This window comes from Nelumbo nucifera, chromosome 1 (genome assembly GCF_055504915.1).
Source record: "Nelumbo nucifera cultivar China Antique chromosome 1, China Antique-T2T, whole genome shotgun sequence".
Classification (NCBI taxonomy): Eukaryota; Viridiplantae; Streptophyta; class Magnoliopsida; order Proteales; family Nelumbonaceae; genus Nelumbo; species Nelumbo nucifera.
In genome coordinates, this window is record NC_142649.1 from 149,125,222 (window position 1) to 149,143,172 (window position 17,951).

The following is a 17,951-nucleotide window of genomic DNA, read 5'->3' on the forward strand; positions in this document are numbered from 1 at the left end:
TTGGCCCATCTAATTGTCCAAACGTTGGATACTGGCCCTTGTCTCCTACTGAATTTGCAAGGTGTTAGTGGCAAGAGATTTGACAATATCCCCTAAAGACCTACCTGAATTAGAAGTTTGGGCTGGTTGTTGTTTAGGGAGGTGCGACTGATATTGCTAGAAAGTCGGATGATATTGCGGGAAACTTGGGTGGTTCTGTGGATTCCCATAGCTGAGATTGTGATGATCCCTCCATCCCGGATTATATGTGCTTGAATAGGGGTCATACTTCCTCTGCGGTTGCCCTGGAAAACCACCTGTTGCATTTACTTAATCAACGGGCTCCTCTTGAAGAGTTGGGCACATATCAGTTGGATGCCCTACTATCGAACATATCCTACAAGCCTTCACCGTTTGCATGTTACCTACAACCATTTGACGAACAAGAGAAGTCAGACTCGGAATTTGTTGTTAAAGGGAAGAGATATTTACCTCATTAGCATGCTTTGATGGAGGGTTGAGCCTATAGCCGAACTGTTGAGAGTTGGCCGCCATATTTGTAATTAGATTTCTCGCGGCCTCGGGAGTTTTATCTACTAAAACTCCTCCACTAATAGCATCAATCAAGCTCCTATCAGTGGGTTGAAGACCCTCATAGAAATATTGGATAAGTAGTTGCTCGCTGATTTGATGATGGGGACAAGTTGCATATAATTTTTTAAAACATTCCCAGAATTCATGTAGGGACTCCCCGTTGTATTGCCTTACACTGCAAAATTCTTTTCTGATGTTGGCCGCCCTTGAAACTGGGAAGTACTTCTCTAAGAATAGTCTCTTCATCTCGTTCCATGTGGTAACACTCCCGGAGGGTAGATAATAGAGCCAATCCTTAGCCGAATCTTTCAGAGAAAACGGAAAGGCTCTCAATTTGATTTGTTCTTCAGTCACCCCCGTGGGTTTCATACTCGTGCATACCACATGCAGCTCCTTCAAATGCTTGTGAGGATCCTGACCTGCAAGACCGTGAAAAGTGGGCAAGAGATGTATCAGTCCAGATTTCAATTCAAAATTAGCATAAGCATCTAAAGCAGGAAAAGTTATGCATAAGGGTTGCTGATTCAAATCAGGTGCGACAAGTTCTTTTAAAGTTCGGTTTCCAGCCATGATGTCTTCTTCTATCAAATCAGAACCGTTAATAGATAAGGAATCAAGATCTGGATTGTTCTCTTCAGAATGACTCTGAGCTTCCTTCCTTAACCTGCGCAAAGTCCCCTCTATTTATGGATCGAATTGCAAATCACCTTTCTTAGAGTATTGTCACACAACAGTGGAATGGGTGATGTGCTGAATTCCAAATTTTAGAATGAACACCTTCTTTCATTAGGCAACTTCACTTACGACAATGTGTTCGGCTTGGATTGTGGACTATTTTCCTTACTACATAGGACCCCATCGTAAAGATGTAACCAGATGTAGACTTTCTATCATTTGGCTTTGACTGGTAGTCGATATCAGTATACCCAACGATCTATAGTGAACTACCATCGAATATCAGAAAAAACTCCTTTTGTCCTTCGAAGGCATTTTAGTATGTTTTTCACAGCGGTGCAATGTTCTTGTCTTGGGTTAGACTAGTATCTACTTACCAAACTCATGGCCTGAGCAATGTTTGGCCGAGTGCACAGTATGGCATACATGATGCTCCCTACAGCAGAGGCATAGGGAACTTCTTTCATGCCCTCAATCTCCTCAGGTGTCTTGGGAGACATACCCTTAGAGAGAATGATCTCATGCCTGAAAGGAACATTTCCTTTCTTGGAGTTCTCCATGCTGTATCTCTTGACTATCTTGTCAATGTAAGTAGACTGGGATAATCCTATTATCATTTTCGATCTATCTTCATAGAATCGAAGTCCCAAGATATAAGAGGCTTTTCTAAGATCTTTCATGGAGAATTGCTGTGAAAGCCATACTTTTACCATAGTCAACATTCCTACATCATTCCCAACGAGTAGAATGTCGTCTACATATAGAACCAAGAACATAACCTTATCCCCACTAGTCTTCCTATAAACACAGGGCTCATCTGGATTCTACTCAAAGTCAAACTGTTTGACAGTAGAGTCAAACCGGATGTTCCAGCTCCTAGAAGTTTGCTTAAGTCCATATATGGATCGATTAAGTTTACATACCATGTGTTCCTGACCTGCAACTATAAAACCTTACGATTGTTGCATATAGATATTTTCAGAAAGATCTTCATTGCAGGAACGCGATTTTGACATCCATTTGCCAAATCTCGTAGTTATGGTATGCTTCTACAGTTAGCAGGATCCTAATGGATTTAAGCATGGTCATGGGTGAAAAGGTTTCCTCATAATCGATTCCCTCTTTCTGAGAGTACTCTTTCGCCACAAGACGAGCCTTGTAGGTCTCAACCTTACCATCAGGGCCATTCTTCCTCTTATAGATCCATTTGCAACCAACTAAGTAACTTTCTTGGTCATAGCCGTAACGAACTAGAGGCCTGGATACCCGGGTAGATCAAATAGGTTGGTTATTAACTGGAGCTTGTGGGACATCTTCCACTATTCCTGAGCTCTCCTCATCAAGAACAACTTCCTGAAGATGATTGATCAGGATGTAATCTTCCTCCAAGAAATGGACATTTTGACTACAGAACACCTTATACTCTCCTGGGTCATAGAATAAATACCTTACAGAGCCTTTTGGGTAACCTACAAATAGGTAACAACTAGTCTTAGATTCCAATTTGTCAGCACTTGTTCTTTTAACATGTGCTGGACAACTCCAAATCTTCAAGTGTCTTACACTTTATTTCTTACTGGTCCAAAGCTTAAAGTATTCGAAATGAATTTGGTTGGAACCCGGTTCAAGACGTATATCGCAGACTCCAATGCATAACCCTAAAAGGATGTGAGTAATTCTGAGTGTACGAGAAGTGATCGGACCATATACAATAAAGTCTGGTTCCTCCTCTTTGACACACCGTTTAATTATGGTGTAGCAAGAGGAGATAGTTGTGATACTATCCCATTTTCCTTTAAGTAGTCTCTAAATTCATCAGAGAGATATTTGCCTCATCAATCTGATCGAAGGGCCTTAATGTGTCTCCCCAACTGTTTCTCGACCTCTTGCCTGAACACTTTGAATTTTTCAAAGGATTCAAACTTGTGTCTCATTAGGTACATGTAATCATACCGAGAGTGATCATCGGTAAATGTTATGAAATAAACGTGTTGGTTACGTGTCCTAACATTCATGGGACCACATACATCAATATGTATAAGGTCAAGCGTTCCTGTTGATCTTTCAAGCTTATCGTTAAATGGTCATTTCGTCATCTTACCCTGAAGGCAAGGTTCACAGGTTGGGAGATCTTCTACAGTTAGAAAATCCAAAGGACCATCATTTACCAACCTTGTGATACGATCTATGTTAATATGGCCAAGTCGGTAATGCCACAGGCACGTAGGATTAACTGTATCACGGGATCTTTTCTTGGGGTTATTATCCGACGTAGTTTCGGTTATATTTGTTTTCAGAGAAGGATGGAGAACATAGAGACCCTTCTTAAGTTCTCCATATGTGAGGAATTTGTTATTTTTTTGATAGTAATCACATTACTAAAAAGAACAGAATAACAATCAATACACAGTTTTGAAACATAAATGAAATTTCTTTTCAAATTGGGTACATAAAGACAATCTTTTAATGTAATTATTCATTCTCTGAAATGCAATTCTATAATTCCTATGGTTGTAGCTGCAACACTTGAAGAAGTCCCCAAGTAAAGACTCACTTCTCCATCACTTAGTCTTCTGCTTGTCCTGAATCCCTGCAATGTATTATAGGCATGAGTAGAAGCCTCAAAGTCAATACACCAGGAAGTAGAAGTGACCAATATATTGGTCTCTATAACAAAAGATTCAAAATTGTGGTGTGCCTATTGTACTTTATTCATTTACAATAAATGTCATAATGTACATCATGCTGATTGGAGCTAAGGGCATGCACTGTCTAACAACACGGAGTAAGTGTTGTATGGGTCAACCAGTTGGAGTCACGAAAGTACTACATCGTGACACTTAAGGGCAAAGGGAAGCTGGCGGACAACGTCAAACTGGAGCCACCCCCCGAGAATATAGATGAACGAGCTCGACCTATGGAGGACAACGTCTTGGTCCTAGTCTCTGATATTGAGCTTGAGAAGACGGTCCAGATCAGAGCTTGCTTGACAGAACCACTTCGGTCGCAACTAATAAGCTTTTTACTTAAAAATTTAGATGTTTTTGCATGATCGGCAACAGAAATGCCTGACATACACCTATTTGTGATTACTCACAAACTTAATGTGGACCCTTTAGTCAGGCCAATCAGGCAAAGGAAAAGGAACCTCACCCTAGAGAGGTGGAGGGTAGTAGATGAGGAGATCAGGAAGCTCCTTGTAGTAGACTTCGTTAGAGAGGTCTAGTACTTGAGCTGGGTAGCCAACCCTGGGCTCGTGAGAAAAGCCGACGGTAAGTGGCACATGTGTGTCGATTACACCAACCTCAATAGAACCTGTCCAAAGGATAGTTTCTCACTCCCCAGAACAGACCGCTTGATAGACGCAACCTCAGGGCACGAGTTATTGAGCTTCATGGACGCCTACTCCGACTACAATCGGATCCGGATGGACTTAGACGATCAGGAGAAAACAACCTTTGTAACCAAGCTAGGGCCATATTGTTATAAAGTTATGCCTTTTGGACTGAAAAACACTAGAGCAACTTTCCAACAACTTGTAAATAAAGTTTTTGCAATATTGATTGGTAATAAAATTGAATGTTATGTTGATGACATGTTCATTAAGACCCAATTTTCAAAATATCTTGTGGATGATTTAAGTGTTGCTTTTCAAATTCTAAGAAAATTTAACATGAAGCTCAACCCGAATAAGTATGTTTTTAGGGTCACGTTCGGCAAATTCCTTGGCTACATAGTGCACCGATGTGGCATCGAAGCCAACCAAGACAAAATCCAAGCAATTCTAGACATGAGACCACCTAGGTCAATAAAAGAAGTACAAAAATTAACAGGGCGAATTGCCACCCTAAACCAATTATGTCTAAGTTGGGTATTGTTTACCACTTTTTAAGGCAATTAAAAGGAACAAAGATTTTGAGTGGACCAAAGAGTGCCAGGTCGCGTTCGACAAGCTCAAAAGGTACCTCAGTTTACCCCCGATGTTAATCCGACTTGAACGCGGAGACGAGCTAACTCTCTACCTCTCCACGAGTGACAAGGTAGTGATCTCAATACTAGTTAGAGAAATAGACAGGGTGTAGTGACCTATTTACTACATCAGTAAGGTTTTGCACCCAACTGAGACCAGGTACCCCGACATCGAAAAGTTGGCTTTTGCCTTAGTATTGGAAGCTCAGAAGCTACATCCTTACTTTCAAGCCCATACTATCATAGTCCTAACTGATCAGTGTTTGAGGCATGTCCTTTAGAAGCCCAAGGTCTCAGGATGGCTGACGAAGTGGGCTATCGAGCTGAGCAAATACAACCTCCGATTCGAGCCATGCCTAACAATTAAAGTGCAGGTCTTGGCAGACTTTATCGCCGAGTGTACATTCAACACGTAGACCCCTAGGGTGGCTGAGCTAGTTAACACGTCAAAGACGTCAACCAACGTGATGGCTCATATAACCAATGAGGAAGCGGAGCTGGGATGATACTTTATGGGCATAGCAAGGTGAAACTGGAGTATACTCTCCGATTTGTGTTCAAGGCATCGAACAACGAAGCAAAGTACGAGGCACTGATAGTCGGGTTGACTTTGGTGAGGGAGGTCGGCGCAAAGCACGTCATGGTGTATAGTGACTCTCAACTGGTTGGGAACCAGGTGAATGGGCATTACGAGGCCCAGGAGCCCGCCTCGTGAGGGAGCTCCTGCCGACTTCCACTCCTGGTATATCCAACAAATACCGATGACAGAAAACGTAGAGGCTGATGCGCTTTCAATGCTTTCCATCGCAACCAACGTCACACGGAGGACGGTCTACGTTGAAGACCTACCATGACCTAGCATCAAGAGGGTGGCAGAAGAGGTCGGTCCTATGTTGGTAGCAGAGTTGAGCTAGGTGGACCCGCTTGTTGATTATCTTGCTCTACAGGACCCTACCAATGGATCGCAATGCAGTTCGAATGGTAGAGCGTTAATTAGCTCACTACGTCATTATTGGTGAACAGTTGTACAAGAGATCCTTCATGCTCCCCTACTTGTGCTGCTTGTGACCTTCAGAGGCAAGCTAGGTGCTACATGAGATCCATGAAGGTCTTTGTGGAGGACACCTGGGGGGGTGTTCGCCCAAAAGGCGTTAAGGCAAAGCTACTACTGGCCTACGATGAAGATGGATGCACTCGAGCTCGTTCGAAAATAAGACAACTACTAGAGGCACACTAACATACCCCACCAGCCCATTGCCGACCTCAAGTACCTGACCAGCCTGTGGCCCTTCACCCAGTAGGGAGAAGGTTCTTGGTCGTGGCGGTTGATTATTTCACGAAATGGGTGGAGGTTGAGCTACTGGTGACAATCACAGCTCAGAATGTACAGAACTTCTTTTGGAGGAACATAGTATGTAGATTTAGACTCCCGAAGGTGTTGATATTCGACAACGGAAAGCAGTTCGAGGACATTAAGTTCCAAAATTGGTTTGCCGAGATGGGGATCCAACAGAACTTCACTTCAGTGGCTCATCCATAGGCAAACAGACAGGCTGAGGTAACGAACAGGGCGATCCTTCCCAGACCCAAAGCTCGACTTTCTCGAGCTAAGGGTTTGTGGGTAGACGAGTTACCTAGTGTCCTTTGGGCCTACCGAACTACAATTAAAATGGCGACCGAAGAGACCCCATTCGACCTGACATACGGTACGGAGGCCGTCATCCCTGCTGAGATCAAAGTACCGACCCTGCAGCTAGAGGCGTACGAAGAGCTACGGACAAACCTTTACTTGGTGGAGGAAGTGCGTGACCTAGCCTACATTCGGATTGCGGCTTACCAACAACGAGTAGCTTAGTGCTATAGTGTCCGAATCAAGAGATGCCACTTCTGACTTGGCGACTTATACTTCGAAAGGTTATGGTGCCTGAGCCCAATGTAGGTAAGTTGGGCCCGAACTAGGAAGGTCCCTACAGAGTACTACGGGTGATCGGTGAAGGGACATACGAGCTCGAGACGTTGGAAGGGAGGCAGGTGCCCTGTGCCTGGAATGTGGACAACCTAAGAAAGTATTACTTGTGAGCTCGAGAGTCAAGCATTCGTGACTTCAACCACATGTTAAAAAATTTCACCAAGTATGGAAGACCACTCACCTCGGCGACCTCGTCGACCCACCCTGCGTAGAGCGCACACTGACTAAATTACATTTCAAAGGGGACGCCAAGTCACTTTAAGCCTAAAGGCTCCCTATGCCAATCTGGTAACAACCTCAGCATTTCGATAAAGCCTAGTTGTTTCGACATATAAGCGGTTCAGTAACATCTCATATTATGCCCAATAGGCACATAGGCAATTCGGGTTATATCCCATACTATGCCTAGTCACCACGACACACAGATACCCTAGCTGGTAAGACAAATAATAACTAAACTTGCCCAAGGAGTTGACAATATTTTGTTTTATTTGGTAGAGGGCTGAAAAGGTCTTGACGTCAAGTGTAAAGCCAAGGTGGAAGAAAAGAGAAATCGTATCGACCAGGGTACAAACAGAGTTTTGGTGCAATTGATCAAGCGTGATGTCATAGTATTTCAACGCCTCGGGACTAAATGGGTGAAGTGGAAACCGAAGACTTGCCTTCAAAGCCTTCTCAAAGACGACTACCTCATTCTCTTCGTGTTCCCATGGAAAGCTACCAATGGGAAGGGAATAACCGTAATGGTTGGGGAATCTATACTGAGTCGTCAAATTGCAAATCTCCTCAGCAGATATCTGGGTATGACTAAAGTGGTCTGGCTCCCTAGGCCTAGATGGCCGACAGGAAGATGAGGCCCTTTTGTGGGAACTCCATCAGTCTCGGACCGAGGCCCCCTTCTCGTCCATACCGGATTAGTCTCTCTCTCCACTAGACTCACTGCCAGACATTGAAAGCAAATGGAAAGGAAACGAGCAAGGGAAGAAGACTCACCGAAGAGAAGGAAAAACCAACCTCACCGACTGACCTAATGACACCAATGACAGCAAGCTCCATAACCTCCGAATACACGAGAGCTCAAAATGGGACGAAGAAAAATGGGTCCCAAGGGCCCTATTTATAACCGCCTTAACTGATTGCGAATCGTCCAAATCAAATAGATCCGACAGCTCCCAAGGGTGCGACTATTCGTATTCCGAGGACAAATTCGGTTTAACGTATTTTTGACGTCCGTGGAATCGATGGATCGCGTGACATCTATGCGTACCTGAAACGCAACCTCGCCCCATAAGGTCGAACCAATTGGGTTATTTCAGTCTAACCTGTTTGTTGGACCTTGACTGAACCAAAGATCGGGTCAAATCCATTCAGCTCGTTGAAAACTCCCGCCCAAAGTCAATTACCTCAGGCTTGGGAGTGGAGGGCAATTGATGAGGGATAATTTGGCCCAACCAATGACATGTAGAACGACCCATCGACTTGGTGACACCTTAGCATCCTTGGACGCCTCAATAATCTAAGTCACCTCAAGCACCTCAAGTCACTTACCTAGTATTGGGGTCTGAGCAATTTACCACACCCATCGACTTGATGAGGTGCCACACAACCTCCTTCTAGAAGTGAGACAGTTGTCTCCGATCTTCTCAGAATCACGCCATATGTCAATGAGTCTTGCCTCTATCCGGCTCAAATCAGATGGACCTGGATAAGCCTTATCAGCTTACACAGTAAACATCTTCGAGTGCGAAACGGACTCCGGAGTAGACAGGACGATGATCTCAAACACATTTCATGAAGCCTACGGTAGCTCGCCTATATAAAGGCATCACCTCTAGCCTCACATGGTACACGTGATTAAACTCTCATTTGCTACCATTACAAGCTATCAACTCTCTCAAATCTCCCAAGCTAACTTAATTATCAGAGTGCTCAAACCGGGTGAAGTACCCCTGGACCTCTGATTCTACTTGTCTTGAAGTTCAACTTGATCACGTAGCAATCTGACACCGGATCTGCCTTCCAACAGAGAGCAACCGAATCACGCTACAGCAGTTTACACAACCATTCAAAATCAAAGCAAAATGTTTAAGCTGAAAAGTAACAAAAAAACATCTAAGTTGAAAAGCCCAAGGACATCCCCTTCGATAGTTTAGAATTTTAATTAAATAAATTAATAATTCAGAGGCCACAAAAAGAAAAAGAAAAAGAAAAGGATAAGGCTCAGATTGGAAAGAGTACAAATACAAATATGTACGGTATAAATACATACAAAATAAGGCTTTGCACTGTACTGTACTCCTTCCAAACTGAGCCCAAAGGAAATCAATACAAACGGGACTCGAGCTATAAATTGTACAAAACATGGCTTCACGCAGGTCGCAGGTCCTTTACAGTTCAAAGTTGATGTAGATTGTCGAAAGGTCTAGTAGTTAAATGCCTGATTGTGATACAAACACACTTTCTCAGAAAGGAATACAAATAAAATCACTGAAAAACAGAGGGTAATGAAATAGAAAACTAAGATGGCATTACCTTTTGCTGCTTTCACAACGAATACATCAAGTCATGCCTTTACAATTGATCGTAAGTGGGAAATACATGCCATACGCAAAAGTCATAGCGTGATTCTGATTCATTGGATATTTGGATCCCCGGGCCTCCAGTCCCCTCCTTCCCCAAAATATAAGAAAAAAATTAAACAAATGTTAACAGATTGTATGATTGTAGGTCTCCAATGGCTGTCGATTAATCAGGTTGATTTTCTAACCATGTCCATTTGCTCAAGTCCAATTTCACAAGTATTATGTGAAAATTAAAGGACCACCAAGTGGTTTAGCAATTTACATCCTGACACACTAGAGAAATAACCAGAAGATATCCCGTTAAAGAAAACAAGATAAAAGGGTAACCACAAGAAAGAAACAGACCTGATTACATGAAGCGTCTAAGAATTGTTTGGCCTTGAAAGCCTGACAAAACAGCATAAAACAAAATGAACATCACTGAGATTGATCCGTAACAGCCCGGAAAAGTCCTTTTGGTTCATCATAAAACCATCTGCAAAAACCATGCTCGTCTCAGAAAGCAAGTTACGAACTTTAGGATACATACACATAGAACACACAAAATAATGGTAAGAGCCAACTCATCCAAGTTACAAATATATAAAGGTTCACTAGTTGGGTCAAGTGGGAAACTTCCTACACAATAAACCTTAGTTCTGTCACTAGGGAGAACAACGTGGCAGATTCAAATCATCCACCACATTCAGGAATTTTTTTTTTTACATTGGCTAGGCAAGCAGTTTCATAAAGGCTGAATGACTTAATGCTGTGTTTCTTAGTTGCTATAATAGTTATATAAATAAAATGTTAAGGGTTTAGTAATCAACGCAATATTCCATTCAGCCACCAAGGAGGTCACAACGTACTTAATTGACTTATTCACTAAAAGGCAAGTAACAACTAATAAGTCATTCATTTCAGCCACTTCAGCCATTATCAAACAGCCCTTCAATCCCCCATTCCAAATCAGCCTTGTACTCCACCATGTATTAGTAATTTTTTCAACAAACATTTTCTGTTCAAAATTTTGGGTTTATAATCTAAAAGTTTTCCAAAAAAGGGCTTATTGTGGACACACTGCAAATGATTTTATGCTGAAAACTTGCTCCATGAATATAGGCACCCAAACCAACATATGGGGCGCTTTGGGCTCCCAACTAATATGGCACGAGGAAGAATTCTTGACTTTTTGTGGAAGATCAATGAAAGGCCCAACTAGCAAACTTCCTTCCATATGTCTACGTGCATATGTATGCATATTAGATTCTCTCAGAAAGAATATTACAGGAGATACAAGCATATATGAAAATAGTAAGAGCAGCCATACCATCCAAAGCACGAGCTATTAAACCACTGTATCTAAAGACTAAACATCAAGTAAGTCAGGCATAACAAACCTATGTATAGACTGTGGTAATTTGTGCAAAAGCAATAACTGAGTAACCACAAATGATGTGCAATATAATGTAGTTAGTTGGGAGGCATACTTGCATAGGAAAACTCGTTGTAACCCATCATGTGCCCCATTTTCTAAATGCTTCCGTCTTTCAACTTCTTCCTTAAACTTGTTTGAAGGAAGCACATCGCATGGGCCTTGAATTAAGCCAGCCATTACAGTGCTGTCATGGTTAGATTCATAGACCTGCAACAGTTTAGCAAGGAAATTATATGAAAAAATATGTACAAGACATGCAGAAAGATGATAGCCAAAAAAAGAGAGAATCCATCTCATCATTCAGTCATGTCTTTGATCAGTTGATTAAGTTTACAAGGTACACAAGGATAGAAATCTAACAAGTAGCATCCAAATACAAAAGAAATTTCAAAATCTCTACCTCATTAACCTCAGGGGTACATGGTTGTCCAACAACCTCCGGCAGGTCACTTGGCAAGTAGCATAGGTTCACAGCAGCCCACTTTGACCTGGTTCTGGTATCCTCCCATAGTGACTGCAATAGAGCATCAGATTTCCCATTATAATAAAGGCAAAGCCTAACAGAAGACATGAAGAACATTAAACCAACAATTTTTTCCCATGTTGCAAGAGGAAAGAAGTTATTTCCACAAACAAAAGATTTGGCACTTTCAACACTATGGAAAGCATTAAGGACAATGTCGGTAGGTAAATGGGGATTTTGGTCTAGAGACCACCTCTCCTAAAGGAATCAATTAATCAAAGTTTTGTAATAGCATACCTGAAGCTTTGAAGGTCTCAGACTGTCATTACTAGAAAGAAAAAGTGCATGATCCTGCAGCTTGTACACAATTCCATTAATGCAACATGACTGATAAAATGCCTTATCATCTACCACTTGAAGTATATTACCAATCCAATCTACGCTATGCAAGCCATTTAGTGAAGACCTAGTGCAATCTCTGGCTCCACCCCCAACGGTCAATGTCCCAATTCTTGTCTCAGCAACATCTTGAGCATCTCCCCTGATATTACAGCTTGCCTTGCATTCAGAAGTCTCTCTTAAACCAGAAATCTCGTTCTCTTTCAAGAAGTGGTTGTTAACATGACATTGATTTTCACAAACTTCAGCATAGTTCAGTGGCCCAGTTTTGCTAGCATCCTTTGAATTGCATAATGCCTGTAAACCATGAGAGGAATCAATATCTGCACCAGATAGTTTCTGTGTGTCACATTGAGGTGATCCACTATGTTGAGTAGGTTGGATAGAACTTTGATTTGGAATGTTGGAACAAAGAACATGAATTGCCCCTGTAGTTTCACTTGACATAGTTTGGCAAGAATCATGTTTTGTTCTGTTCACTGTGATGTTAGCCCCTTGTGCTTCTCTTTCAATTATTGTTTTCAAATCAAATGCTGATTCAATATGGTCATTCTCTGTATCACCAACATGAGCAGGATTCAGTAAACTCAAGTTTCCATTAGTAACTTTCTGGTGATTTATCTTTTGGTCTGAACTTTCCACTTTCTCTAAAGAAAACTGAGCCCCAGTGGTGGTTGAAGACACCTTTGCTGCATTTATACTTCTTATTACACGACCATACTTAGGGGGCAAAGGTTTCCCATTGTTTGACATCAAACACCTAGGGCAGTGCCACTCACCCTTAGGAATGCCCTTTAGACTGTATGACTGAAGGCATTTTAAGTGGATTCCTTTCTCACAAGCATCACAAACAAGTAAGTTTTCCAAATCACTGATGGTAACCTTGCACACTTGGCAAGTCAATGTCTTGTTCATGTAATCTATTGAAGGAGGAATCCAATTAGGGTGCTCAGGAGCCCTTGGTTGCAAAAACTTCTGAACATTCCTTGCAATGTCACTATGGTTACTGTGAAGTGATGAAGTTTGCATAAAATTCATACCAACTGAAGGTTGGAATACACTTGGCAGATTTCCAGATGCAGCTTGAATTACATAAGGTTTACGAATTTGATCTTTTACTGCTTGAAAAGCACTTGAAGTGTTACCAACATGAGAAGTTTCCTCAGTTCTAATAGGAGAATGATTAGGCACTTTTGTTTGACCCAGTTTAGCTACTGCTACTGGTTGGGGCTGCAAGGAGAATGTTTGAGGTTTGTCCAAGGAGTGGTCAACAGGAGGATTTGCTGCATGCAAACAGAATAGATATATTAAAAGCTCAAATGAAAGTATTTCATAAAAAAGTGAAAGTACATGCAGATAAAATTATGTGGCAAAAGATGGCAAATGAAACAGGATAAACTTTTGGTCAGGCAAAAAAGAAGGAAAAGAAAACACAAAGTCTAACAGCATAAACTGACTCGAAGAAAAAAAAAAGTCTTACAGTATTAACTTCACAGCATAACCTCTGAGAGTGAAACAGTAAATACTGGAGCTTAATCTCAACTTATCCACCAAACATAATGCATTAAGCCATGAAAAAGTTTCATGCAATTTATCAGGACACAGGATTCATCTAATGATTTATATTCTGAGATACAATCACATGCATGGAATAAAATTCTGGAAAATATACAATCACATGAAATGATGTAACACAAAATGTATCAATTTCTATTTGACAGCTCCAATTATTCCATTCCACTCTCCACCTCTATTCCATGTTCTGGTCACCACGAGAATGGTTGTCATACTTTACCACACCCTGCCCCGGGGAGGGAGGGAGGGAGAGAGAGAGAGAGAGAGAGAGTCTGCACCTTGGGATTCATAACCTGACCCATTTGATCTTTCATCTAGTTGGAAATGTGCTGCTCCAACTCGAGGCAATGCTAGAGAAGAAGAACCCTTTTCACAGACTGACAATTGATTCGATGAGGATGTAGAAGATGGATTAGAAACATGAATTGTAGATGAAACAGATTGAAAGGCTCCTGCAGTCACTGGTGTATGAATTGGTTTTTCCGGTGGAAATCTATGACCAGCCTGTAATAGTGAACCACGACTTTCTGTTGTTGCACCAAAGCCCACTTGCAACAATGGCAATGAATATGTTGCAGGTTGTGCAGTGAATTCCTTGGATTCTCTCATCTGTAGAAAGATTGCAAGAAAGAATATCAAACCAAAATGAACTAACGGCTCAACAAAAGCATGACTTACGTATATAGAAAGAGGTGCCTGAAGCATGGAGACTAAGGCATTTCCATATTCAAACGTCCTATCCAGAACCCAGATGAGTATAGAAAAAAAGAAATCCTTTAGAAGAGAAATAAATGCTCCAGTGAATGAAGACACTGTGCTGATTATGGATGCATATGAAGACCAAGCAATAGCAGCACATCCAACTGAATATGATAACATTAAATATATCAAGGATGTTTTAACCCCTAGATTAGAGTGATCCAACACAAAACCCCATCTAGTAATCAATTTTATAGGCAAACTTTCAAAAGATGACTTCAATTCATAACTTCATACATCAAAAATTAAAAATAAGTTGATTGCACATCGAATAAACCAGGTTTAGAAAACCATGAACTCAAGTTGGAAAGCAATAATTTTGGAGAATAAACGATCTAGAGAATTCACTAACCAAAAAGTGTAACACACATACACTTCACATGTAAAATAAGCATGCAAATAAAACAATGATGATGGTTTTATTGATAGTGAGATCAAAGAGCTTTTTTTTTTTTTTGCTTGGTAACTTTAAGCTTTACTGATATGTATAAAAAGAATTACAATTACAGAGAAGATTCAGACCAGCAAGGCTGCCTGACCTACAGACATGACTTGGTATTTGTTACATCAGGAAGACCCCAGAAGTTCCCAAAAATAAAATAGTGCTCTCTATTATCCCCCTGTTTTCCCAATGCATCTGCCATTGCATTGGCAGATAATGTTCACCCATTTGGCCCTGAACATTGATTTGATTTCTTTTATCAAATCCCTGCTGCCAGTCTGCCACAGAACTGGATCCATTTACCCAGCCATTTGAAATGAGACCAAAGAGATTTATTGTCATCAAAAAGAAGCACAGCATAAACACAGGCAAAGATTGAAAAAGGTCCTAAGTTGATTCTAAATCAGCATATTTACACTTAAGAAATCAAATACAGATGCACCAGCAGCTAGCCTCGAAGGACTATCCCTCAAGCACATCGAAGCCAATATAAACTCAGAGGCATGCCTATTAGCTTTGGCTGCAAAATATATATATATATATATATATCAGATCATAGTAGTCAAGGTGTCACCTAGGCATTAGGCACTAGATAGGATGCCTTGACATATAACAGAAAAGCACCCCTGGCCTGCATAGAGGACAAAAATCACAAGGCACGCACCAAGTTCACAAGAAATTGGAAAGAAACCATTTTCCATTTGAAGTAAGTTTTGAATGAGACCAACTATGTCTTTGGTTGATTAACCGTCTGGAAGCATCGCAACTATATCTCATCCAAACACCTGCTTGCACCAAACAGCATCCAAGCAATCTTGCTTCTCATACTTGCAACGGGATTCTCTACAAGAAAAAGCTCTGTAGTGAAAGTATGGGAATCCAGGCCCACATTGGGAACATCTCGCCATGAATTTAACACACATGGATGGGAGATATTCCCAATGTGCGACTGGACGCTATGTGTGCAACATTTTTGCCTGCAGGAGATCCGGGTTCCTCATAGTTTAGTTATTATTCTAACATTCGTAATACTTAATGTTGCTTTGGGGAGAAAATTCTATAACCAATAATAGATCTTGGAAAGAAAGAGAAGAACAGTCGAATTTCTACAAAAACCACAGTCAATAAGGAATGCAAAATGAGGACACAAGTCTAAAAAAAAATCAACAAAACAACTAGCTTTACAGCAGAAGTTCCAAACCCCACCTTTCTCTTCGTAAGCAACAACTTCTCGGAAATAGACATTTTTGGAGGACGAAACCCTAACTTTTGATCTCTGGACCTATTGAGCCCAAGATCCTCAATAACGGCTCTGACGGCACTACTCGAAAGAAGGTCCCTAGGAGCCAGTACTTCGCACATCTCCACCAACTTCTCCCGAGCCTCCACCATCAAACCTTTCTCCACGGCTGTGGGACTCCTCCCGCCTCTCGTCTTCCCCAATGCTGACAGAACCAGAACAATCTCCGCAACCCTCTTCATGTCTCCATCCAAAGCCCCTTTCTTCTTCTTCCGCAACTGATCATCAGAATCTCCATCTCTGACTTCCGTCGGCCTCTTCTCGCCAATGGAAGCTGACGGGGGCTCCGGCCTCGCTCCCCCAGGATCCATCTCCAAAGAAATCCTTCAAACCCCTTCACGAACTCCACCGCCTGAAATTGGCGTATGCAGTGCTGGAGACGAAACACGAACTCCACCACCTGAAATTGCCGTTCTCCCTGACGAATTCGATCTCCAATTGACCTGAACCGGAGGAGAAACCTGCAAGGGAGATAACAAGGAGCCATTGATGAAAGAGGTGAGAAAGCAGAAACCCTAAGAAGGTGAGGAGGAGAGAGCAGGACGACTGGACGAGAGAAAAAGAAGAATTTTCAAATGAACCGTTTATATACCTTTTGGCGGGTATTCGAGGAGAGAGCTTTGTGCGTGGTATGGTGGCGTGTGAAAGAGGGGGATGGAGTCGTGAGCAGGGCAACAGATTAGATTAAATCGTTCGTTCGCTCGCGGGCTTAAGGCCGGGTTATAAACGGGGAGAGAGAGAGAGAGAGAGTCGAGTCGTCGAGGCGGGGAAAAAAAGATTTTAATATATAGTGGTGACCTGGTGGCGGAACTGGGACGATCTGTTTAGGATAATTAAGGTTTTGAACTTTTTTTTTTCTCTGTTTCTAATAAATGTGCACGTGTTTTTATTTTTGTACGTTAAAATTTTGGTAATAAAGGATTCAATTATGATATCGGAAATACATATCACAAAAATTTACAACCAGTCAATAAGTATCACCTATAACACGAATGAGATATAGATTTTGGAGTTTTTTTAATTAAAATATGAACTTAGTCTCCCTATATTTAAATAAGGGAAAAAATATAATTTAAACTATTAATTTTATTAAATTTATTAGATTTTTCATCATTAAATCCTATATTTAAATTTTAAAGTATTAAGTTTGATTTTCTTTCATTAAATCTTATATTTAAGGTATATTAAATAAATAAATTTTATGGATTTTTTTTATTAAAATAATTTTATTTATGAATTTAATTCTCTCTTTAACCATATAAGCAAAAAATGTAATCTAATGTAATTTAAAATATTTTTGTTTCTCACCTATAAATTTTATAAAGTAAATCTATATCTAATAGGGCAAATTTCTTAAACTACTCTTATGATTTAGTTAATTGACTAACTTCACCCTTCCTGTTTATATATTGTCTTAAAGTATTCTTAAGTTTTTTGTTAATTGACTAAATCATCCTTACCATTAATATGTTAATGGAGAGAATAAAAAGAATATTCTACCCATTATTCCCATTATTCTTATTCAAAATTTCACAATCAAACATGAACGGACACTGAATCTGAATGGAATCGCTGCACTTTGTTCTAACAGCACCAATAGTGTCGTCGATGTCTTATTGTTGAAATGGATGTATGAGAATGCAAATCTCAGCAGCAGCTGTAACTGCATTCTCAAACCTGCAATACATCAATCATCCATCCTCACTCACCCCAAGACCCTTTACCTATTTCTCTCATGGATGATGGAACTTTATATATTTGAGCTCACCTTCCCAATGCCATATGCTCGGACGGAGAAGACATAAGATCGAAAGCACCACGTCACTTA

At 41.0% G+C, this 17,951-nt stretch overlaps 1 protein-coding gene across 3 annotated transcripts; it reads right to left on the reverse strand.

Moving 5' to 3' along the window:
* Positions 1–9,299: 9,299 nt before the first annotated feature.
* On the reverse strand, positions 9,300–16,883 carry LOC104606535 (uncharacterized). Of its 3 annotated transcripts, XM_010271795.3 has the most exons (9): positions 16,716–16,878; positions 16,030–16,584; positions 13,901–14,231; positions 11,946–13,330; positions 11,586–11,699; positions 11,238–11,392; positions 10,114–10,243; positions 9,719–9,856; positions 9,300–9,623 (listed from the first exon to the last, which is right to left on the reverse strand). In XM_010271795.3, the coding sequence occupies exons 2-7, from the start codon at positions 16,432–16,434 to the stop codon at positions 10,186–10,188; spliced, it is 2,448 nt and encodes an 815-aa protein (XP_010270097.1). In that variant the 5' UTR covers positions 16,435–16,584; positions 16,716–16,878; the 3' UTR covers positions 9,300–9,623; positions 9,719–9,856; positions 10,114–10,185. The 3 variants fall into 3 exon arrangements, with proteins under 3 accessions (XP_010270097.1, XP_088750788.1, XP_088750789.1); XM_088894662.1 differs by having other exon boundaries at positions 9,719–10,243; positions 16,716–16,883; XM_088894663.1 differs by lacking the exons at positions 9,300–9,623; positions 9,719–9,856; positions 10,114–10,243; positions 11,238–11,392 and having other exon boundaries at positions 11,946–11,999; positions 12,077–13,330; positions 16,716–16,853.
* Between the last annotated feature and the right edge of the window lie 1,068 nt (positions 16,884–17,951).

What these genes read in the sequence shown, in the direction of transcription:
- LOC104606535 (XM_088894662.1), bottom strand. Translation starts at nt 16,434, where the DNA reads ATGGATCCTGGGGGAGCGAGGCCGGAGCCCCCGTCAGCTTCCATTGGC. An exon ending in GTCAGGTTATGAATCCCAAG is followed by an intron (nt 13,331 to 13,900) that starts GTGCAGACTCTC and finishes GTTTGCATGCAG; the next exon opens with CAAATCCTCCTGTTGACCAC. An exon ending in TGAGACCTTCAAAGCTTCAG is followed by an intron (nt 11,700 to 11,945) that starts GTATGCTATTAC and finishes GCTCTATTGCAG; the next exon opens with TCACTATGGGAGGATACCAG.